Source organism: Psammomys obesus, unplaced genomic scaffold (assembly GCF_907164565.1).
Source record: "Psammomys obesus unplaced genomic scaffold, mPsaObe1.curated_primary_1811, whole genome shotgun sequence".
NCBI lineage: Eukaryota > Metazoa > Chordata > Mammalia > Rodentia > Muridae > Psammomys > Psammomys obesus.
The window spans coordinates 15,330,001-15,355,203 of NW_026596109.1; the positions used below are offsets into that span (position 1 = coordinate 15,330,001).

The 25,203-nt window shown below is 38.8% G+C and overlaps 1 protein-coding gene across 1 annotated transcript in view; it reads left to right on the forward strand.

Moving 5' to 3' along the window:
- Positions 1–24,543, forward strand: part of Erlec1 (endoplasmic reticulum lectin 1) — a 34,888-nt gene extending 10,345 nt beyond the window's left edge. Inside the window, exons 7-14 of the mRNA XM_055629070.1 lie at positions 505–728; positions 820–949; positions 10,920–11,081; positions 11,767–11,826; positions 16,060–16,184; positions 20,916–20,993; positions 21,216–21,291; positions 24,299–24,543. Coding sequence (XP_055485045.1) covers positions 505–728; positions 820–949; positions 10,920–11,081; positions 11,767–11,826; positions 16,060–16,184; positions 20,916–20,993; positions 21,216–21,291; positions 24,299–24,370 — 927 coding nt within the window. The 3' untranslated portion in view covers positions 24,371–24,543. The remainder of the gene's footprint in view (positions 1–504; positions 729–819; positions 950–10,919; positions 11,082–11,766; positions 11,827–16,059; positions 16,185–20,915; positions 20,994–21,215; positions 21,292–24,298) is intronic.
- The last annotated feature ends 660 nt before the right edge of the window (positions 24,544–25,203 follow it).

Sequence of the window (25,203 nt, forward strand, 5' to 3'; positions counted from 1 at the left end):
CTTCCTTCCTTCCTTCCTTCCTTCCTTCCTTCCTTCCTTCCTTCCTTTCTTTCTTTCTTTCTTTCTTTTCTTTTCTTTTCTTTTCTTTTCTTTCTTATCACTATATGCCCTACTCGGAAATCAGCCTTGAAACGTGCAGAATCATAAACACCACTCACTACAAGTTTAGTGAAGAAAGAGCTTAGCAGCCCAGTATACTAATTTTTTTCATTTACTATCTTAGTTGTGTCTTCAGAACTATTGAGAATAACTCATATTAATCGTGTTTGTACTTAAATATACATTGACTTAACATATTAATTTTAACATCAAATAGCTTGTTCTGTATTATGTTTCAACTAAGAATTTAAGAAGCAGAACATTAGGATTGACTTGAAAGTACAGAAATTTTCTCTTTACAAATAAAATGTAGTTTTTTATTTAAATAAATGCTTCCCCCATCCTCAAACCCACCTTACATTTCTAATGAAAACTCTGTCATACACTTTTTTTTTTTTTTTTTAGATTCCCACTAAAAATATTGAAGGCCAGGTGACACCCTACTATCCTGTGGGAATGGAAAATGGTACACCTTGTAGTCTGAAACAGAATCGACCCAGGTCAAGCACTGTGATGTACATATGCCATCCTGAATCTAAGCATGAAATACTTTCAGTAGCTGAAGTTACAACCTGTGAATATGAAGTTGTCATTTTGACACCACTCTTGTGCAGTCATCCGAAATACAGGTAAGATGTTCATTCAGTATTGTAGATACACAGTGCACATGTGCTTTAAAGCATTCCTGTTTAGCCTTGGTACTGTTTTTCTGCTGAATAGGTTCAGAGCCTCTCCTGTGAATGACATATTCTGCCAGTCTTTGCCAGGATCTCCATTTAAACCCCTCACCCTAAGACAGTTGGAGCAGCAGGAAGAGATACTGAGGGTGCCATTTAGGAGAAATAAAGAGGTATGAGAGTTAACTAATCATACTTTCTCATTGCTTGCTTTTTCATGTTTCAGAACCTGTACCAATGTGTTAATTAATTTCTCTAGCATAATAGTGGCAATTATTTTTTCAACTTCAAAATTTTAATTATAATTATTTGAATAATTTAAACGTTTTATACTTTTCAGAATTTTTATCATTTTTTAAATTTATTTATTTACTTTCTTACTTGCTTAATATCCCTACAACAGTTTTCCCTGCCTTTTTTCCTCCCAGTCCTTCCCACCCACCCCTCATCTACTCTTCCTTTTCCCTCTCTCTTCAGAAAAGGGGAGGCCTCCCATGGATATCAACCAATCTTGGCATGTCAAGTTGCAGTATGATTAGGTTCATCTTCTATTGAGATTACATGAGGCAGCCCAGTAGGCGTAAAGGGTCTCAAAGGCAGGCAACAGAGTCAAAGACAGTCCCTGCTCCCACTGTTAGGAGTCCCACATGAAGGCCAAAATGCACAACTGGTACATATGTGCAGAGGGCCTAGGTCAGTCCCATGGATGCTCCTTGGTTGGTAGTGCAGCATCTGTGGGCCTTACGCGCCCAGGTTGGTTAATTTTGTAGAAGTCATTATGGTATCCTTGACCCCTCTGGCTCCTACAATCCTTTCACCTCTTCCATAGGATTCCCCAAGTTCCGCTGTTGTTGAATATTAATATTTACCATTGATATATCTTTTAGTTAAGCAGCGGTTATTCCTAAACAAGCTGTATACCCAAATCACCACACAGAGACTGGGATTTATTTAATTAACCTAGAGCACAATGCTGGGCAATAGTTATTCCATCCTAAACCTCCAAGCCTACATAGTTTCCTAACATTCAGATTTCCCGCACTATACTTGCTTTTAGTCGTATCTTAGGTCTGGTTCATCTCTCCATGTGGTTCCAAGACCTCTCTTGTGGATTCTCAGCTCCTCCTTCCTCTTCCTCTCTCTCCCCTCCCGACCAGGATGTTCCACCCTATACTCTCCATTGCACAGCATTGGGGCTGGTTGTTTAATTGACAATATAGAGAACAAATGGCGTGTTTACACAAACTTGAGACAGGTGATGCCTAGAATAAGAATCACAATGCAGTGTCTGTATTGAAACCAGATAGTGGGGGAGAGAAATCAGCATTGGAATGAACAAGGGTACCTTCCACAAGAATATTATACCAACACTTCACCTAATGTTTGGTTGTGGTTCTTTGATCTGTTTCATCAGTTGCTGGGTGAAGCTTCTCCGATGACGGTCTGCAAGTATAGTTGAGTAGTAGTAACAGTATCAGGGATGGGCTCCCTCTCGTGGCATGAGTCTTAAGCTAGACTAGTCATTAATTGGCCATTCCCTCAATTTATACTCCATCTTTACCCTTGCACATCTTGTAGTCAAGACAGATTGTAGGTCGAAGGTTTGGGGCTGAGTTGTTGTCCCAGTCTCTCTATTGGAAGTCTTGCCTGGTTCCAGGAAATGGCTGGTTCAGGCTCCATATCCCCTTGCTAGGAGACTTAGGTTGGTCACCCCCATAGATTCCTTGGAGTTTCCACTACCCTATGTTTCTAGCTCATCCCAGAGATCTCACACACACACTTCTGATTTCAGTTGTCTCTCCCAGTACTCTTTTCCTTCATCCTTTTCACACCTCATCCTTCCTGTCCGCATCCCCACCCTGGTCCAATCCATTCATAACCCCTCCCCCGCCTGCCCACCCACAATGTCTTTTCTATTTTCCCTTCTCAGTGAGATTCGTGTGTGCCCCTGAGCCTTTGTTACTTAGCTTCTTTGGGTCTGTGGACTATAGCATAGTTACCTTTTATTTTATGGCTAATATACATTTATAAGTAAATAAACACCATGTTTGTCTCTGGGTATGGGTTAGCTCACTCAGGATGATCTTTTCTAGTTCCATTTCATTTGCCTGCAGATTTCATGATGTCATTACTACAGCTGAGTAATAATCATTGTGTAAGTGTAACACAATTTCTTTATCCATTCTTCGGTTGAGGGGCATTAGGTTGTTTACAGTTTCTGGCTATTACAAATATAGCTGCTATGAACATAGTTGTGCAAATGTCCTTGTGGTATGTTGGAGTATCCTTTATGTGTATGCCCAAGAGTGGTATAGCTGGGTCTTGAGGTAGATCCATTCCCAATAATTAAGGGGATATAAATTAGAAAGGAAGAGCTCAAAGTATCATGATTTGCAGATGATAAGATAGTATACATAAGTGACCCCAAAAATTCTACCAAGGAACTTCTACAGCTTATAAACACTTTCAGCATAGTAGCTGGATACCAAATTAACTAAAAAAAAAAAAAAAAAATCAGTAGTCCTCCATTACACAAGAGACAAATGGGCTGAGAAAGAATTTAGGGAAACAACGCCCTTCACAGTAGCAACAAATAATAAAAAAAATCTTGGTGTAACTCTAACAAAGCAAGTAAAAGACCTATATGACAAGAGCTTTAAGTCTTTGAAGAAAGAAATTGAAGAAGATAGCAGAAGATGGAAAGATCTCCATGCATCAGTAGGATTAAGTAGTAAAAATGGCTATACTACCAAAAGTATTCTACAGATTCAGTGCAATTCCCATCAGAAGTCCAACACAGTTCTTTACAAACCTTAAAAGAACAATATTCAACTTCTTATGGAAAAGCAAAGAACCTCAGACATCTAAAACAGTTCTGTACAATAAAAGAACTTCTGGAGGCATCATCAACCCTGATTTCAAGCTGTACTACAGAGCAGTAGTAATAAAAACCACATGGTATTGGCATAAAAGCAGACAAGTTGAGTGATAGAATTGAGTCAGAGACCCAAAAGTAAATTCATACACCTTTGGGCACTTGATTTTCAACAAAGAAACCAAAATTGTACAATGGAAAAAAGAAAGTATCTTCAACAAATGGTGCTGGTCTAATTGGATGTCTGCATGCAGAAGAATGCAGATAGATCTGTGTCTACTACCCTGTACAAAACTCAAGTCCAAATGGATCAAAGACCCCAACATAAAACCAGACACACTAAATTTGATAGAAAGTGGGGAAGAGCCTTGAACAGATTGACCATAGGGTGTTTCTGATAGAACACCAACAGCTGAGGTATTAAGATCAACAATTAATAAATAGGACCTCATGAAGCTGAAAAGTTTCTGTAAGGCAAAGGATGTCATTAAACAGACAAAATGGGAGCCTACAGAATGGGACAAGAACTTCACCAACCCCATATACAACAGACGGTTGAGATCTAAAATATATAAAGAACTCAACAAACCAAATAACCCAATTAAAAATTGGGTACAGACCTAAACACAGAATCCTCAACAGCAGAATCTCTAATAACTGAAAAGCACTTAAAGAAATGTTCAACATATTAGCCGTCAGGAAAATGCAAATCAGAACAACTCTTAAGATTCTATCTTAAAACACCCACTAGAATGACTAAGATCTAAAACTCAGTCGACAGCTCATGCTGGCAAGGATGAAAGTGGATGGAGCAAGGGGAGCACTCCTCCATTGCTGGTAGGAGTGCAAATTTGTATAGAATTTTTAACATTCTCTGACAGTCACAATTACACAATTTATGTTAATTTTATTTTATTTTTGTGCATAATATGTATATGAACCATGTGTGTGTGGTACTTATGGAGGCCAAAATGAAGCATCACCCTGGAAACTGGAATTCCAAACACTTGGAAGCTACCGTGTTCTGAAAACAAGACCCAGATCCTCTGAAAGAGTAGCAATTAATCTTCATTATGGATCTCTCTCTCCGGTCCCACACATAATATCCTCTTAATTTTTTAAATAATTGTTCCAACTGAGCTTTTTCTTTCTTTTTTTTTAAGGCAACAGCCCTAGCTCCATCTCTCTGCATTCTGTTTGTTGCTCTCCATTAACCGTCTCTGTGAACTTCCTTCTCTTCTTGATACACTGCCCTCCCACATCATCTACCTGTTGGGTGTGGCCACATACATTTTTCAGATTTATCCCATTTGTCAGTTTTTTTTTTTTTGTTTTGTTTTTTAAGAGCCTTTATCTTCTCTATTGCTTTTCTTTCCTTCTTTCTTTCTTTTTCTCTCTCTCTTTTATATTTTGAGACAAGGTCTTTTGGTAGCCCTGCCTGGCCTGGAACTCACTTATTTAGACCAGGCTGGCCTTGAACATAGAGGCCCAGGTGCCTTTGCTTCCCAAGTGCTAGGATTAAAGTCATGTACCACTACCCCTGGTTTTCCCCATATTTTTTAAAGTACTATGCTTAGAACAGGCATAGTTCTTACACAGACTTTTTCCTTGAAGTGTACAAAACAAACTGTTCTCTATGCAACTGACCAAAAAAACCTAAGTGTTGTTTGGTTTGTTTATTTTGATTTTTATTTGGTTTGTTTATTTTGTCTCACTTTGTTGCCTTGGGTAGCCTAAGGCTGACTATGTATACCAGATGACCTCAAACTTAAAAATCAACATCCCTCTGCCATGCCTGCTTCTTAATTGTTTTCTTCCTGTCTTCATTTATCTCTAACCATTCATTAAGGGCCTTCATTGTTCTGTCCTAAATGCTTTTCAAGTCTGTCCTGTCAGTGGTTCCAGACTTCATTATTTTCTAGGTCCAAAACCCCAATCTCCTTATAAATCCTCTTTCTAATCCACACAATTGATAACAGTGTTCTGAAGTGAACAACTGGTTATGTGTTGAGTCCATGATCTGTTTTAAGAATAGTATCATGTTGAATCCATGATCTGTTCTGAGAGTAATTTAAGGCCCAGGGTGGCTGAATTCACTATAGAGTTGAAGATAGCTTTCCCTCCACCTCCCATGCCCTAGAGTTATAGGCACACACCCGCTTCTCAGCCATTTTGAACTACTTAAAGTTTACTGAAAGGACCATGACTTTCTTGCCTTTGAATTTCTTTTTGTATTGTCTTATGGCCTCCCATTCTTTTACTCCATAACTATTACTTATGTTTGAAGACATAGTTTCAGTGCCCTTATTTCGGGAGCCAAGATCATTATTCTAAAAAGATAATTGCTTCACTTCTGTGGTCTTGTATTTTGTTCAGTTCTTGATCATAACCATGGCAAAAGTAGTAATTTTATATATAGTTATTACATTACATGGAAACACGGATAACAGCTGGGCTTTCTTTACTCTGGTGTTTGTAGTTTCTTGTGTAATGCTTAGAATGCTATCGAGTATTTAAAAATAACTTATCTATAAGACCTATTTTCTCTCTTTTTAAATATTTTTTTTAAATTGTTTTATGTGTATGGGTATTTTGTCTACATGTATGTCTGTGCCCTACGTGTACACAGTGGCCAGAACAGAGCATTGTAACTGGAGTTGTAGAGAATTGTGAGTCACCATGTGGGTGTTTGGAATCGAACCTAGGTCCTCTGGAAAAGCAGCCAGTCCTCTTAACTGTTGAGCCATCTCTCCAACCTCTGAGTACTTGGACACCTTTTTAAAATGTGTGTATACTATGTGTGTGGGGTGAGGCCAGAAGAGGATGTCAGATCCCCTGGAGCTGGAGTTAATCGTAGTTGGGAACCACCTGATAAGGGTGTTGGGAACTAAACTTGGCTGTAGAAGAGCAGGAAGCCCTCTTAACCACTAAACCATCTCTCCAGCCTCTCTTTTGAATACCTTTTTTATACTTTATATAAAAGTTATCACTGGGTTCATTGTGGATGAGGTGACCAGAAAAATGTGTCAATCTGAAAGAAGGAAGAAGTAAGCATTACTTTTTACATAACAGTAATTCCAGCTTATTTTGAGTGCTGTGTTAAGTACGTGGAATGGTCTTTAGACTTCCCCTTAATAGTGCTACAGTACCATGTACTGACAGAAACTTTAAAATGATGTCAGTCAAAATGCTTTGCATTTGAGTGTGATAGTACATGCCTATAATCCTAGCATTCAAGACGCTAAGGCTAGAGAACCAAGAATTCTTAACCAGCCTAAGCTATATAGTGAGATGCTATCTAAAAAAAAAGCAGGATCAGCCAATGAGGTGGCTCAGTGGGTAAAGGTGATTTCTGCCAAGCCTGATAACCTCAGTTTGATCCCCAGAACTTACTTTATACTGTTATAGTCCAACAATAGCCACACAAACCATTCAGACACCGATCTCAGTCAGTTCTGGGTGGTATATTGAATGTACACCCCTAGACTGACTGTGGTCAGGAGCACAGTAGGCTCAGGAGTGAAACTGTGACACCTGTCTGTGTCTAAAGCAGGCATTTTTTATAAGAAAAACCACTACCAATAACAAACAGATAACTAGGTAAAGTAAGCAAGGGGAGGGCAGCATATCAGTTGGGGACTTTACAGAATGTCCAGGCAACAAAGTGTACACAGTTTGAGTAATGAAACCGTAGAGACATAACGAAATAAGAGCTTTTCTGAACTTACAAAGTGTCAGCATATTAATCAGTAGGGAAGCAGAGCCTGAGAACTTGAACTTAATTTCACCTTATGATCAAGATGGAGACTAAAGACAAAATGGCTATTCATATGTTAGATGGTAAGGTCTGAACATGTCTCAGTGTTGGTGGGCCTCAGCAGGCAGAAGGAGAGAATGAACTCTTCTAAGTTATCTAAATTGTCCTCTAACTTCCACATGCACATACACACACTAAATAAGTTTAAAAAATAATAAAAATGTGTATGTGAAAGCCAGGCATGTTAGCACTGGAAACATGGCTCAGCAATTAAGGGCACTTCCTGTTCTTCCAAAGTTCATTACCAGCACCACATCAGGTGGCTAACAACTACCTAAAACTCCAGCTTCAGGGGGTCTAGTAGCCTCTGATAGCCTCTAGAGGCTGCTACCCACACATGCCATATCCAGACACATACAAACATATGTAAAAACAACTTATTTTTAAAAGAAAGCAAAGCATAGTGATAAACTCCTATAATCCAGCACTTGGAAGGCTCTGGCTAGAGGATCAGAAATCACACTTGACTACATAGCAAGTTCAAGTCCAGCCTGCGATATTGTCTCAAAGAACCAAAATAATGATAATAGTAAAGAGATAAAGAGTAAGGCAAGAGATGATTGCCTTAAAATAGTGGTTCTCAACCTTTATAATGCTGCAACCCGCTAATACAGTTCTTCTTGTTGTGGTGATTCCAACCATGAAATTACATTGTTGCTACTTAATAACTGTAATTTTGTTACTGTTATAAATCGTAATGTAAATATCTGATTCAGGATATCTGATATGTGATCCCCCCACTCCCAAAGAGTTAGAGATCCACAGATTGAAAGCCACTGCCTTAAAATGTGTATTGGTATGTCTTTTTAAGTTTGGATCAAATTTTGGCACGCTTTTTTTTTTCCTTTTACAAACATCTAACTATTGAAGAATTTTGTTGATCTCCCTCTGTGAGTATATTGATAGGGAGATTAATAGACTGTTAAGAACTTACTTGGGGAATTTTCCAAACTCTACCACAAAAGTAGTTGTTCTAACAAGGTATTGTGACACACAGCTATAATATTCCCAGCACATGGGATGGTAAGGTAAGAGGATCAAGAGTTGCCTCAGCTATGAAGCAAGTTTGAAGTCAACCTGGTCTGCATGAGGTCCTGTCTTAAACAAGAACAAAAACTATTGTCCTTGTGTGTGTGCATGCACGCCAGGTGCCCCTGCAGGTCAGAAGTGGGGCCCCTGGAACTAGAGTTACAGACAGTTGTGAGCCATCATAGGAAGTGAGCCCAGATCCTTTGGAAGAGTGAGTAGCCAGTGCTCTTAACAGATGAGCCGTCTCTCCAGCCTGGATTGTTCTGTTCTATTTTGGTTAAGTTTTTTTGTTTGTTTGTTTGTTTGTTTGTTTGTTTTTAGTTGTTTGGTTTTGTTGCTGTTGTTCTGGTTTTTCAAGACAGGGTTTCTCTGTGTAGTCCTGGCTGTCCTGGAACTCACTGTGTAGACCAGGCTGGCCTTGGAACTCACAAAGATCCACCTGCCTCTTCCTCTGCCTCCCAAGTGCTGGGATTAAAGGCATGGGCCACCATGCCCATTTGTTCTGTTCTTATTTGAGTAAGTTGTCCCTAAAAATGAGAGTGGCTGCCCTATTCAAAAGAACCAGTAAAGCTGTGCTTGCATTTTTGCCGTCTTTCCCCATAGCTCAGCTACAGGGTCCCTCTGTAAAAGCTCTGCTGTTTTCTTCATTAACCTCAATATGGATCTTGTGTATTTTAGGTTATTACTTTAATCTGTTAGACCTAGGCCCCTTAGGACATAGGACTGTCTCCTTTATGTTTAATGTTTACCTTTAAGAGAGTGTCAAGAAATAGTTTGTCAGTAGGCTTTGAGTGTGGATAGGATTATATAGTAAAATTGTATGAACCTTATTTTTTTTTCTCTTTTGTTTGTGTTTTGAGCAGGGGTTCTCATAGCCCAAACTGGCCTCATATTCTAATGAATCATGCAGCCAAGGAAAACCTTGAATTCCTAAACCTCCTGCCTCTACTTCCCAAGTACTAGAATTAGAGGCATGGACTAGCACACTTGGCTAGCATCCATTCAAAACAAACAACACCTTTGTTCTTCTGAGTGTATGAAAAAGAGTAGTCCTTAGTTTCTAAGAGAATGGCCATCCAAGGACTTCTGTAAGCGGAGATAGATGCCAGAGAGCCACAGTCCGTGAAGTGACAGCCACTGTAGCAACTGAAGGAGGAGACGGGACATCCACTGTAAATGGCTCAGGGAACTCCTTACTTACTTTTCTACTTGTGCAAGTTATCTTCTCAGTTATGATCAGTATACTCATTATTTAATGCTAGTTCAAATTTATTTCTTCTTCATTCAGTGTTAATATTCAGGTAACTACCAGATCTTATTTTATTAACTTTATTGACAAATAACATTTTCATTCCACCCCAATTTTGTCTTTTTTTTTGGGGGGGGGGGTCATATCCTGACCTGGTTACTACAATTCCTTATTGTAGTAATTCTTTGCCTTCAAGTTTGTCCCTGAAATGGCTTCTTCCTTGAAATTCCTAAAGTAATTACTTAAAACTATGGTCACTTGGGACTCAAGTATACCTGAGTGCTGTGAGGACCTAGATTCAGTCTTTTATGCTCTTGGACATGAATGCATACATTCCCTCTCTCTTTCTTTCTCTCTCTCTCTCTCTCTCTCTCTCTCATACACATACACACACAACTACCTTTGCATTATAGTTGCAAGACAAAGTCAGGACCTCTTATCTATAGTTTCCCATCATAAAAATGCTTGGTGATCTTTTTAGTTTTAAATATTGTAGCCTTACATTGTTTCCTCTAATGGGTCTTTTCTTCAAATCCTCATCCATATATATACACACAAACACAAAGCATATACCTAAGTCATAAATTATTCCCGTTTCAAGGATTGAACATGAGTTTATTCTTGGTAAAGTCTTCACATTTCAATTCTTCTTCAAATTCAGTTCCATCTACCCTTCCTTTATGAGTCTGTAGTTGTGTGTGCCTTTATTACTTTGGATCTACTATGGTAAATTTCAGGTTCCTCCAGAGCAGCAGCCAGATTCAGCTACTTTTGAGTAATTGTAACTGGTGATCCTATTTATTCCCTGCCAACTCCTTTTCACCCTACTTGTTACCTTAGCTTTACCCTTAGTGACTTGCACTAAACTGAATATAAGGGTACAAAGCTTAGCAACTTTCGAGGACATGGCAAAAGGAAGACAAGAAGAATGCATAACGTGGAAAATTTCCCTATGTGTGCCAGAGGATTAGCATACCTGTTACCTGGAGGTTAAACTGACATTAGTGTTTAGACTTTTCACTGTTGTCACAAAGTCCCCTTTTTAAAAACATTAAAATTAAGTGGGAGAAAAAAAAAAAAACTTTTCCAGATTTCTGTTAGATTTTAAGGTAGTAACAAGCTGTAACTAGAAAACATGTCATGAAGCTCATAAACATATCTGCTTCATTTTAGGAAGATTTACCATCAGCTAAAGAAGAAAGATTTCCAGCCATCCACAAACCTATTGCTGTTGGCTCTCAGCCAGTGCTCACTGTTGGAACAACCCACATATCCAAGCTAACAGATGACCAGCTCATAAAGGAATTTCTTAGTGGCTCTTACTGCTTTCATGGGGTAAGAAAGTGAAACTGTAGTTAAAATTTTTATCTTACAACCTTATATGTGGCAGTTACCTAACCCATAATCTTTGGGAGCACTGAACAAAAGTGCCTACAGAGAAATGGTAGGATCATGCCCTCTCCAGTGGACATTCTCTTTGTAGAGTCTCATCCCTGCACTTCTCTACAGTCTAATCCATACCCACAAAAGCTTGGCCTTTCCAGGGGCAGTCTTGTGTGCTTTGGGTTGATTGTTAGAATGGGCATCAGTGCCTTATTGCTCACATTTCGGTTATGCTACACTCAGTGAGCTAAATTTAAAAGGTAACATTTGCTTCTCACTCTTGAGACCACTGTAAATACGCACAAAGGTGAAAATTTTATCTTATGTACTTTATAAAAGCATGCAGCAGTAATCTTTGCATTTATGTTAGTGTTATTATTACTATTGTCTTTTTTTGTTTGTTTGTTTTTGGGGCGGTTGTTTTGTTTCGTTTTTGTTTTTGAGACAGAGACTCTCATATAGCCTTGGCTGGCCTGACTCACTGTGTAGAACAGGCTGGCCACGTTTTGTTTTATTTTTTGTTTTCATTTTAAACCTCACTATTGATTTTATAAATCACAAAAGTTATATACACTTCCTACGTTGTTACACCAGTTTCCCTTCTCTGTGCATAACGTTATCTGTTTCCTTCCTTTAGGGTGTTGGTTGGTGGAAATATGAATTCTGCTATGGCAAACATGTACATCAATATCATGAGGTATAGAATACCATTTATATCATTCTAATGCTGGATAAATCAAAGTGCTTTATTTGTTTTGCAGTGCTGGAGCTCAAACCCAGGGCTTCATGGATATGTCAAGTGCTCTTAACATTGAACTGCATCACCAGTCCTGGATTAAAGTTTTTAAAGTCTGTGACACATTGGAGATTTGGCTCATCAGTTAAGCATGTAGAGGACCCCAGTTTGATTCCCAGTAACTCTAAGAGGTTATTCACAACTGCCTATAACTTTGGCTCTAGGGAATCCAGTGCCTCCCTTACCTCTCCAGGTGCCTGTAGTCAGGTGTACAACATACACATATATACATAATTTTTATAAACTAAATCTTTAAAATCTGTAGAAGAAAGGGCATTAATATTACTTTTAATCATGAGATGATTTTAATATGAAAATACTATTATATACCAGAGTGTTCCCAGTTTTTAGAAACTGGGAAACTTAGTATTAACTGATTTCAGTCATCTTGAAGGAACATTGCTTATTTACTACCTGTATTCTTGGATTACCATGAGCCTGGTAGATTAATAAGCTTTCGGAGCTGTTGTGATTTAGTTCATCCTTAGGAAATGGTAGGATAGTACATTGATTACAAAATTAATCAAACTTGGTAAATATACCGCCTTTCTCAGCTGAAAGAAAGTAACATTTTATCTTCTGTTTTTTGAGATACAGTCTCTAACCAAACTACCTTCAAACTCCCTCTACAGTTAGAAAAGACTTTGACCTTCTGATCCATGCCTCCACCTTCTGAGTGCTAGGATTACATACATGCCCTACTATGCCCCCTTTTTTGTATGGTACTAGGTATCAAACTCAGGTCTTTATACATGCTAGGCAAGTACTCTACAAACTGAGCCACATCCCCACTCCACTATGAAAGTGTTTTAATAAACCTTTTAGACAATTATCTCAGTCTACTTTTATGGGATTTTGTTGTTGTTATTTGATTTGGGGTGAATTGGGTTGAAGATTTTAATTTTTTGTTTGGGGTCTATTTTGTGTGGGGGCTTTGGTTTTGGTTTTCTTTCTTTCTTTCTTTTTGTTTTTTGAGACTAGGTCTTATTAACCAGGATGTCTTGATTACTCTAGCCCCCTGAGTGTTAGGGTTACAGGCAGTGCCACTATGCCCAGTATACTTTTTTTAACAGTCTACTTGGTTACATCAAAGTATGCACATTGAAAAAAATGCCTTTCAGAAAGTTGAACCAGTTAATATGGCTATTAAAATGAATCTTTTCCCATATACTTAATATATTCCCATATACTTTACCTAATTTAATTTATCTGAGGTCATTTAACCTATCTGATAGATCCACTAGGTGCTTCAGAAGATAACGACAACAGCTAACAAGCGTAGTTCTCACTATATGCCAGGGACTAAGTACTTTATACATTAACTCATTTAACTCTCAGAGCACTCAAAAAAGTCAGCTCTGTTATCCCAAGTTTCAGGAATGAAAACGACGGTTTTATATAGGCAAGAAATGATAAGACAGGAATTCAAACTCAGGCAGTCTTGCTCCCTAGGTAGCTTCCTAGACATTTTGCTGTTCTAATCTCTGTCTAGTAATTAACAAGCCTAATTGCTGGGACAAAAAAGAAAAAGAAAGGAGGGAAGGAAGGAAGGAAAGAAATAGCTCTTCTCCATTGGGCAATAAAGTCTACCAGGGAAGTGGTTCTATGTGTCTCACTTGCTGCTTCACAGGTTTTCTGTACTACTAATCAGAAGTATATTATTGCCAGCCATGATTATCTACATAAAATATGAAGGACAACAAGGAATAAGGAGAGAAGGGGGACAGAGCTTACTTTTATAAGACAAAAGGTAGGATTTTTTTTTTTTTTAATAGTAAAGGCAGAATCAGGAAAGGGATTCTGTATAGTCTTCATACAGAAATGAGTGTACCACCAAATGACTTGTGGAGACTGTAAAACTTCTGAGTTCTTATTTAAAAGTAGAGAGGGAAGGAGAAGATCAAGTATAGAGTTAAGGCATCTTAGTCCATTTTGTACTTCTGTAACAGCATACTACATAATGGATAACTGAAATGAAAGAAGCTGGATTTTACATTTCTGGATATTTAAAATTCTATTATCAAATTGTCTGCCATCTGGTGAGGGCCTTCTTGCTTCATATAATGACAGAAAGCAAGATTAAAAAAAAAAAAGGATGAGAGAGCTTGGGGCAATATAGAGATGGTTCAGTGATTTCAGAGCACTAACTGCTCTGACCAGGGTTCAATTCCCAGCACCACATGGTCACTGTAACTCCAGTCCTAGGGGATTCACCATCCTCCTCTGGTCCCATGGGCAGCAGGCAAGATATCCATACACATAATTAATTTTTCTACTATAACAACAAGGACATTTGATCAAACATGTTCATAATAGCCAATATCTGGAAACAACCAGATGTCCCTCAACTGAGGAATGGATACAGAAACTGTGGTACATTTACACAATGGAATACTACTCAGCAATTAAAAACAAGGAAATCATGAAATTTGCAGGCAAATGCTGGGAGCTAGAAATCATCATCCTGAGTGAGGTATCCCAGAAGCATAAAGACACACATGGTATATACTCACTCATAAGTAGATCTATAGTATAGGATAAACATACTAAAATCTGTACACCTAACGAAGCTAATCAAGAAGGAGAACCCTGGGTAAGATGATCAATCCTCACTCAGAAAGGCAAAGGGGATGGACATCAGAAGAGGGAGAAAACAGGGAACAAGATAGGAGCCTACCACAGGGGGACTCTGAAAGACCCTGCCCAGCAGGGTATAGAAGCAGATGCTGAGACTCATAGCCAAACTTTGGGCAGAGTGCAGGGAATCTTATGAAAGAGAGGGGAGATAGAAAAACCTGGAGGGGACAGGAGCTACACAGGAAGAGCAACAGAACCAAAAAATCTGGGCCCAGGGGTCTTTTCTGAGACTGATACTCCAACCAAAGACCATGCGTGGAGATTACCTAGAATTCCTGCACAGATGTAGCCTATGGCAGCTCAATGTCGAAGTGGGTTTCTTAGTAAGGGAAACAGGGACAGTCTCTGACCTGAACTCAGTGGCTAGCTCATTGATCACCTCCCCTGAGTGGGGAAAGCCTTACCAGGCCACAGAGGAAGATAATGCAGCCAGTCCTGATGAGACCTAATAGGCTAGGGTCAGATGGTAGGGGAGGAGGACCACCCCTGTCAGTGGACTAGGGGAGGGGCAAGGAAGGGAGGGTGGGATTGAGAGAGAACGAGAAAGGGGGCTACAGCTGGGATACAAAGTGAATAAATTGTAATTAATAAAAAAATTTAAAGAATAAAAAAAAAGAAAAGAAGGGTGAAACTTAAACTCAGAGCCATAAAGATACTTGAGACTTAAATATCCCCTAATAGGTTATACTTCCCTATACTGTGATTTTAGGAATTAGGTTTCCAACACATTTTGGAAGAGATACATTCAGCTCATAACAGAATCACAGAAGTGGTGCTAGGGCTGTAACTTGGTTGTAAAGCACTTCCCCAGTATGCACAGGTCCTCTCAAAACAGCACAGCAGTAGGTATGTTATTGAATAAAATAGGTATGAGAAATTAAATTTTGGGTTTTGGGTGAGGTGTTGATATTGAACCCAAAGAGCAAGGTTCTGGCAAAATGACTCATTACATGAAATAATGTGCTGTGTAAGTCTGACAACCTAACCCTGAGCCCCAAATCCGGTGGTGGAAGGCTAAAACCGCTGCCATGAGTTGTCTCCTGGCCTACCTCCACAGCACTGTTACTACATGTGGCTTCACTCATGTTTATGTCGTGCATGCATGATGACAAATAATTTTTAAAAGAAGAATCTAAAGGAAAAACGTTTCCAGAAAGGAATTGATACAACAAAAAGATAGGAAAGGGAAAAGATATTACTACATCTGGAGCTAGGCTAGCTGCAAATTACATTTTTCAAAGAAACAGAATAAAGATCATTTAAAGTTCTGTTTCCTCAGTTTGACTGACATCATCACATCACTATCCAGGGAATGAATAAGGAGGAGGACTGGGTCTTACAGAATGGCCTTTTTACTCATGTCAAACATGCATCACCACCAGCACTATAAGAGGCACCTGATAGCTCAGCTGACGAAGGTTCCTGATGCCAAGACTGACAACTGCGCACACACAGAAATTAACTAATGTTAAAATTGTGTATTTTTTTATATACTAGGACAAAGATAATGGGAAAACTTCTGTGATTGTGGGGACATGGAACCAAGAAGAGCACATTGAATGGGCTAAGAAAAATACCGCTAGAGCTTACCATCTTCAGGACGATGGCACCCAGACAGTCAGGTACAGACTGTTTGCCTTTAAAACTGAGCAATAGGATTTTAAAAACTCAAAGTATTTTTGAGGGCCCCTTTTTTTATTATTAACTTACTCTCTCATATAGTACATCCTGACCACAGTTTCCTCTCCTGCTAGGCCCATCCCGGCCAGGAGGACCTTCCTCCCCATCAACTACTCCATTTCCCTTCAGAAAAGAGCAGGCCCCCAGGGATATCAACCAAACATGGACTAGTAAGTGGCAAGAAGACTAGGCACCTCCCTCATATTAAAGCTGGGTCAGACAACCCAGTAGGAGAACAAGGGTACCAAAAAGCAGGAAAAAGCATTAGAAACTGTCCCACAAAAACATTAAGCTACACACAACTATAACATGTGCAGGGTCCTAACATACAGGCAGCTTCCCCATGGAAGCTCCATGATTGTTGCTTCAGTCTCTGGGAGCCCCTCTGAGTCCCAAGTTTGTTGGTTCTGTGGGTTTTCTTGTAGTGTTCTTGTTCCTTTTGGCTCCTACAATCCTTCCTCCCCCTCTTCAGCAGGATTCCCCCAAGCTCCACCTAATGTTTGACTCTGTCTCTATCTGTTTTCATCAGTTACCTCTCTGATGACAATTGGGTTAGGCACCAATCATGAGTAAAACAGAATCTCATGAGGCATCATTTCAGTGACTGTTTTTTTCCAGGCATGTTTGGTTCTATCCTAGGTCTCCTGGCCATCAGTCGTCTGGTTTCTAGCCCTCGAGGCAGCATCAGGGGTGGGCTCCCTCTCATGGCATGGGTCTCAGTGGGTCCCATTGCTTAGCCAATCCCGCAAATTCTGTGCCACCTTTACCCAACACCTCATGCTGGCAGGACAAATTGTAGATTGAAGGTTTTGTGGCCAGGTTGGTGTCCCAATCCCTCCACTTCAATATTTGCTGGTTGTAGAAGATGGCCAATTCAGGCTCTATATCCCCCAGTACTAGGAATCTTAGATAAGGTCACCCCAATAGATTTCTGGGATATTTCATTGCACTAGGTTTCTCCTTACCCCCAAATTGCGCCCCAATTCCAGTTGTCTCTTCCCTCCATCCTCCTCTCATCTGATCCCTCCTGTTCCCATCCCCAGCCCCAGTTCACCCTCGAAATCTCTCTGTTTTCTATTCCCTGGGAGATCCATGCATCCCCTCTTGATCCATGCCTCCCCTAGCCTCTCGGAGTCTATGGGTTATAGCATGATTACCTTTGCACTCCCACCAGCAACACAGGGGTATTGCCCTTGCCCCACAACCGCACCAGCATGAGCTCTCACCAGTGTCTTTTATTTTAACCATTCTGATGGGTTTAAGATGGAGTCTCAAAGTCATTTTGATTTGCATTTCCCTGATGGCTAAGGATATTGAATATTTCTTTAAGTGCTTCTCCGCCCTTAGAGATTCCTCCATTGAGAATTCTCTGTTTAAATCTGTACCTCATTTTTTTAATTGGGTTATTTGGTTGTTGATGCCTAGTTTCATAAGTCTTTTTTATTTTTTTGTAAATTAGCTGTCTGTTGATGAAAATCTTTTCCCATTACATAGGCTGCCATTTTGTCCTATTGGCAGTATCTTTTGCCTTCCAGAAGCTTTTCAGTTTCATGGCGTTCCACTTACTGTTTATCTTAGTGCCGGTACTATTGGTATTCTATTCAGAAAGTTGTCTCCTGTGCTGATGCGTTCAAGGCTATTCCTCAATTTCTCTTCTATCAGGTTCTGTATATCTGGTTTTATGTTGAGGGCTATAATCTACTTGGACTTGAAAAACTCAAAATATTGCCAGATTAAAATTTTAAATATACAGAGCGGCATAATGCTGCATGCCTTTAACCCCAGCATGTAGGAGGCAGAGCAGGGAGATCTCTGAGTTTGAGGCCAGCCTGTCTACATAGTGACAGACAGAGCTATGTAGACAGACCCTGTCTTTAAAAAAAAGATTAAACACACTGGTTAAGTTTTAGGTCAGTGTTATTTCAAGAACATGAAATAGTCATGAGCTGTACATTGTGGTACATGTCTTTAATCCCAGCCAGGGCTAGATAGAGAGATCTTGTCTCAAAAACATAAAAAACAAAACAAAACAAAAAAAACCCCACAAATTATGGAGTCAGGCTACCTGTACCTGGGTTCAAATGCTGGTTGTCTGGCTCTTCAGTAGTAATAATTAGGGAAATTAAATAATGTGTAAGCCTTACTTGTCTTAAAAGATTGTGAGTACATTTAAATAAAATAACCTAGCCTCGCAGTAAGATGCAGTAAACTAATCGCTGCCTTTGATGGTGGTGGTATATAAGGTTGGCAGTAATGTCCATGACAATGACTCCTTTTTTTGTTTGGTTTTGTTGTCTATTTTTTATAAGATTTATTTATTTCTGTTTTGTGTGTATGAGTGTTTGCCTGCATGTGTGTGCTCACCATATGCCCACAAAGACCCAAAGAGGGTGTTGGATTCCTTGAAGTTGGAGTTACACACAGTTGTGAGCTGCCACATGGACACTGGGAATTAAACCCAGGTCCTCTGGGAGAACAGTGAATGCTATTAACCTCTGAGCACCCAGTTTTATTCTTCTGTATAGTGAGGGAGCTTAAACCCAGGGCTTCATGGTTAAACATCATCCATGCTAGACAAGTGCTGTAACACTGACCTATCTCTCTACTTCCAACAATGATTTCATTCAGGTAAAACTGGGGCTGTTCCTAATCAAAAGGAGGACCCTGGTAAGATGCTCAATCTTCATTCAGAAAGGCAAACGAGATGGACATCAGATGAGGGAGAAAACAGGGAACAGGACAGGAGCCTATCACAGAGGGCCTCTGAAAGACTCTACCATGCAGGGTATCAAAACATATGCTGAGATGCATAGCCAAACTTTTTGCAGATTGTAGGGAATCTTATGAAAGAAGGGGGAGATAGAAAGACCTGGAGGGAACAGGAGCTCCACAAGTAGAGAAATAGAACCAAAAAATCTGGGCCCAGGGGTCTTTTCTGAGACTGATACTCCAAACAAGGACCATGCATGGAGATAACTTAGAACCCCTGTACAGAAGTAGCCCATGGCAGCTTGGTATCCAAGAGGGTTCTGTATAAATAATATACTGTATAATATAATAATATATTACTATAATATAATAATAATAATATACTGTATAAATAATAAATAAATAAATCTTAAAAAAAAAAAAGCTACACTTTGGCAGAGCCTTGCTTTTTGTATCACATACAGGAGAGTGTTAATGGGATTAGCTTGATGGAAAACAGAAAGGAAGAATTGTTTCATTAAATAATAATAGGAACAAGGACCATCTCTGACATGAATTCATGGGCTGGCTCTTTGATCACCTCTACCTGAGGGGGGAGAAGCCTTACCAGCCCACAGAGGAAGACAATGCAGGCAGTCCTGATGAGACCTGATAGGCTAGGGTCAGATGGAAGGGGAGGGGCATAGGAGAAGAAAAAGGGAAGGGTAGGATTAGGAGGAAGGGGGGAGGGGGCTACAGCTGGGTTACAAAGTGAATAAACTAATAAAATAAAATTAAAAGAAGATAAAATAAAATTGGGGCTGTTCTAAAGCATTTGTGTTTGTAAGTTTTTAACTTGTTAGATATACTTTATCATTTACCCGGTTACTTAGGTTTTTTTTGAGGTAGCACTCACAATTCTTTTGTGCTATGTGGGTTTATTTTATTATACCAGAAGTAAGTAAGTTAATCTTTCTTCTCAAGAATAACTATGCTTCAGCTTTTCTTGTAGTCCCATATCCAGTGAGCTTAAAAAAGATATTAATTCTTGTTCCCTTCTCAAATATGTTAACTTTTGTTTCTTCCTGAAACAGAAAGTATTGAGAAATTCTTTTCATACTGACTTTTCAGGATAGCCAAAGTCAAAGTTAGGAAAATTAAAATAGAGCTATGTAAGTGTTCAATGTATTAGGCAAATTATGTTAAGTTTGTGTTTCCTGAAAAAAAAAAAAAAGTGTTTATGCCATCATATGCTCACTATTGAAGCCTAGAAGAGTGTGACTAAAAGACGTAAAGCTTTTCTGCTCACTTTAAGAGTTACACTTTGGGGGCTGGAGAGATGGCTCAGAGTTTAAGAGCACTGCTCTGCTCTGCCAGAGGCTCTATTCCCAGCGACCACATGGGGCTTACAACCATCTGTAATGAAATCTGGTGCCCTCTTCTGGCGTGCAGGTGTGCATGCAGACAGAATACTGTATAAATAATAAATAAATAAATCTTAAAAAAAAAAAAAGCTACACTTTGGCAGAGCCTTGCTTTTTGTATCACATACAGGAGAGTGTTAATGGGATTAGCTTGATGGAAAACAGAAAGGAAGAATTGTTTCATTAAATAATAAGCTGGGCTGAGGAAGTGGATACCTTTCAAAGAGTAACTTTTATTATTACTTTGTTTTGGTTGGTTGCTTGGTTGCTTGGGATAAGATCTTGCTGTTAGCTTTATTGGCCTCAAGCTCACAGCAGTCCTGTGCCCTCATACTTCCAAGTGCTGGTATTGGAGGTATTGAGGTACCACACCAAGCTCCAAAAACGTTGAATCTGACCTATATGTAATATGAACATCATTAAGAAAGATAGTACAGAGTTTCTCTAATTTGTATTTTCTTTATAGAATCTGACTCTGTGATGTAACCTTCTCACCTGCTCATTATAGTTAATCTAATTATTGAGAGACTGTAATAAAGCTTGTATGTTTCTCCCACTCAGGATGGTGTCGCATTTTTATGGAAATGGGGACATTTGTGATATAACTGACAAACCCAGACAGGTGACTGTAAAACTAAAGTAAGTAGAATCCTTCTCTTTTACCCACTTTTTATTAACAAAAGTTTTACATAAGACATAAATAATATATCTAAATAATTACTAAATTGTGTTATTTAAGTTAAATTATGCTAGGTCCATTTAAAGATTTTTATAGCTTAGTAGAATAACAAAAATACCTGTTTGTTTGTTTGTTTGTTTGTTTATGACATAAGCAGTTCCTTAAAGTGCTGTGTATTTTAGGTGTAAAGAATCAGATTCTCCTCATGCTGTTACTGTGTATATGCTCGAACCTCACTCCTGTCAATATATCCTTGGGGTAAGTAAAATAAAAATAATTAAGAGTTCATTTAGGGACTAAGTGGTAGGGTACTTATTTTGAGTGTGGGAGGTCCTGAATTCAATCCCAGTACCACCAAATGAAAAAAGTTAAATTGTAAACATATTTGAATTTTTTTGTGTTAAATCCACAAAGGGCATTCTATAATTCAATATACCTGTTTGTCTTTTGAGGTATAATTTATATAAAATGCACAAAGGCCTAGGTATGTAACTGAGTTTGGAAGGTGTTTGCCTAACATGTATGAAGCCCTGAGTTTAATTCCTAGCACCACATAAAACCAACCAGGCGTGGAAATATACACTTGTAATCCCAGCACTTAAGAGGTGGAGGCAGAAGAATAAGTTGTTCATGGTCGTCTTCAGCTATGTAAGGAGGTCAGGGCCAGCCTAGCATACATGAGATCCTGTCTCAAAGCACAGGTCTTCAATGCTGAGTTTCATATCATCCGAAATAGGTTTTCCACAACAGGAAGTTCTCTCATACCCCTACCAGTCCCTGTCTCCAAAAGGTACCTCTTCCTAGTACTATAGATTAGGTTTGTTTCATTTGGGATTCCACATGAATGGAGTTCCATTGTGTGTTTGGCTTCTCACACTCAGTCATGTTGAATACATGTCTTAGTACTTCATTGTTTTGCTTTGACAGATCATATTCTTTTGTTTAAATATACTACATGTGCTTATTCACTGTTTTGCATATGTCATTTGATTCATTCATTTCTTCATTCATTCATTATTTGGTTATGATGAAAAAGGCTAGTATGAACTGTTTTCACAAGTCTTTCTGCGGTTATATGGTTTCATTGATTATGGGTAAATATCTGTGATTGGAATTTATTATTTTGTATTGGGGGGGGTGGCGTTGTCTGTTTTGTTTTACATAGGGTTTCTCTGTGTAGCCCTGGCTGTCCTGGACTCAGTTTGTAGACCAGGCTGGCCTCCAACTCACAGAAATCCACCTGCCTCTGCATCCCAAGTGCTAGGGTTAAAAGCATGCTCCACCGTGCCTGGTTGTGAATGGAATTTCTAAGTCATGGGTAAAGACCTGCTATCAAATGATTCACCAAAATGCTAGTGCCATTTAGTCTCCTACCAAGAGTTCATGAGACTCCAGTTACTCCATCTCCTCACTGGCCTTATTTTCAGTCTTTGTCAGTCATTATAGTGGGTTTAGTTTGCATTCCTCATACAGTTAGATACTGAATACCTTTTCATGTCATTTTGGTATTCAGATACTTTTGTGAAGCTTTGCATCCAGCCAGCCCCTACTAAAGAAAAACTTACTCTGATCTTTCTTCAAATGTTTAGGAAGACTTCAGTCAGTGCTGCTTTTACTAAGACTTACAGGGAGGGCTTTTGGTTGAAATACATTGTGTACATGTATGAAATTCTAAATAAATAAATAAAATAAGACTTGCAATACCAGAAACAGGTAAAGTCAACTGTGAATACAGAAGAGACAGCTCAGGGTCAATAGCCACCATCGCAAATGAGAGGAGTTAGTAAGCAGAAAACCACAAAGAAGAAACATCAAGTCTAGGCTTCTTACTAAAGCAAGCCAGAATGACCAGATACTAAGTGTGTAGACTCTGTCTCTTGGTGCAAGTAGGGTAGTCAGGCCAGAGACAAAGCCCAAGGCATAACTGGACAGAGGCACAAAGGAGCCTGACTACAGGTAAAAGAAAAGAGCCTCTGTCAGTCTCTTACCTGGGTATTTTTGCTGTTACTGCTTTTCTCCTGATTGTTTGATTCTAGGAGTTCAAAAATATTCTGAGTACAAGCTCTTTGTATTGCACATACCTTTTTTATACTCTGGCTTCATCCTTCTGTAAGATGATCTTCTGATAAGCAAAACTACATTCAAATATGTTCAGGGTTTTACTTATTTGTTTGTTTTTTATAGTTACTGTGTTTTGTGTCCCAAGAAGTTTTTGCTGCCTTAGACTGATAAACACACCCTCTTTTTCTTCTAGAGATTTTATAATACTGACTTCATGTTCTAAGTGTACCCTTTTCTGTTTTTAATCCTATATAAAATATACATGAGTTCATATAAATTTTAGAAAACTTTTGGCCATTATCTTCTCAAAGATTTCTTCTATCCTACTCCTTTATTCCTCTGTTTCTGAAACTCTAAATATACAAATCTAAAATTGTCTCAAAATGCCAGAAACCTCCTTTTATTTCTACTCCACCCCTACCCCACCCCATATTCAATGTAGGTCATTTCTGTTCATCTTCATCAGTTTCACATTACTTCACTTGCTATGTCCAATTTATTGACTAGTTAATCTGTGATACACATTTCGTCTCTTAATACTTCAATTGAATTTTTACCATTTCTTTTTGTCTACTTAAATTCTCTCTGGTCACATGTTCTCTACTGTTTTCCCTGGTGTGTGTTTGGGTTTTTTTTTTGTTTTTGTTTTGTTGGTTTTTTTTCCACAATTATCATGACAACTGACTCATCTTTAAGGCAGTGTTTACTTTGCCTTATAAACAGAACTTACTGTTTTGCCATAATGATTTGCTGTTTTAATGATGTAAACTCTGGCCACAAATTCTTCCCATATTCCCGAACTTTCTATCTTTTGCCTTTCTACCTTTACCATATTTACTGAAAGATAAAAAGTATTTTCTCTACCTGTCTCGTTTTTATATGGATGACTAAAAAATGTTTTTCAGGCAGCTTTATTTATGCTAGGCATCATGAAACCTGTCTGTAACCCAGCACTCAGAACTGCTAGCTGGGAGTACATAGCATGATCTGATCTCCAAAAAAAAAAAAAAAAAAAAAAAGAGGGGGGGGGGGTGGGAGGAGAAAGAGAGAGAAAGAGAGAGGAGAAAAGCCTGATTTGTAAGGGAAATTGTTGGGTGATTTATCCAAATCAAATTTGGATACGTTTAGCAAATATATTCATGAGAAGAAGATACTGAGGAAATGTTCACCGTACCAACTTTTTAATGATATTTTTGTTCTTCAGGTTGAATCACCAGTAATCTGTAAAATACTAGATACAGCTGATGAAAATGGACTTCTTTCTCTCCCCAACTAAAGGATATTAAAGTTGAAGGAAAGAAAGATGATTGAAAGTCATCACTTCTTCCTGACCATGTGTCATTGTCGTCTTACCATTGGACCTTGTTTGTTGTATAACAAAAGTGGACTGGCAACCATACTGTAAAATTCATGTGTATATAAGAGATTACTGATAAACTTGTAAGGCAAGTGCTTGTCTCACTTCATTCATTTTGGTGTTATATGAACTGATTGCATTTTGGCTTTGCTTCGGTACTGTAATTTCAAAACAAATCTGATCTAAGCAGTTTAGACTATAGCCTTTTCAAATGTCATAGTCCTTACACTTGTTGAATTATTTTTAAATAATATACTTATTGTATAAATTACAGCATATATAATGAGCTAATGAAGTAAAGATAATGAAGAAAGAAGTCGCTAGGAGATTGTGTAAATGAGAGGCCATGAAAAGTGTGTAAAATTCTAGTGCCTGAAATCCTTTCAGCAAATTTTCCTGTGGCCACAGCTCTCTGTCAGGCGATAAACTAAAGGTTAGAACAGAGGAGAGCCTCACAGGTGACCCCGACACCACTGTCCTCTGAAGAAAGTTTTATGGCAGTTTCTCCCCCTCCTGAACTGTTACCATCTTGTCATCAGTGAGTTTACTACCAGCGTATGTCGAGTGCAGACTTGGCGAGTTCCCAATTAGAATGGTTCACTCTAGAACTCACTGTGCTGGCTCGCTGCTGTACTTGCCTGCTGTCTATCTTAAATCTTAGCTCTGGGCAGTTTTACAGCACATTTACTTCAAAGCGAATAAAATGTTCATACACGGTTTTTTTTTTTATGTAATCAGTGGCAGATTATTCA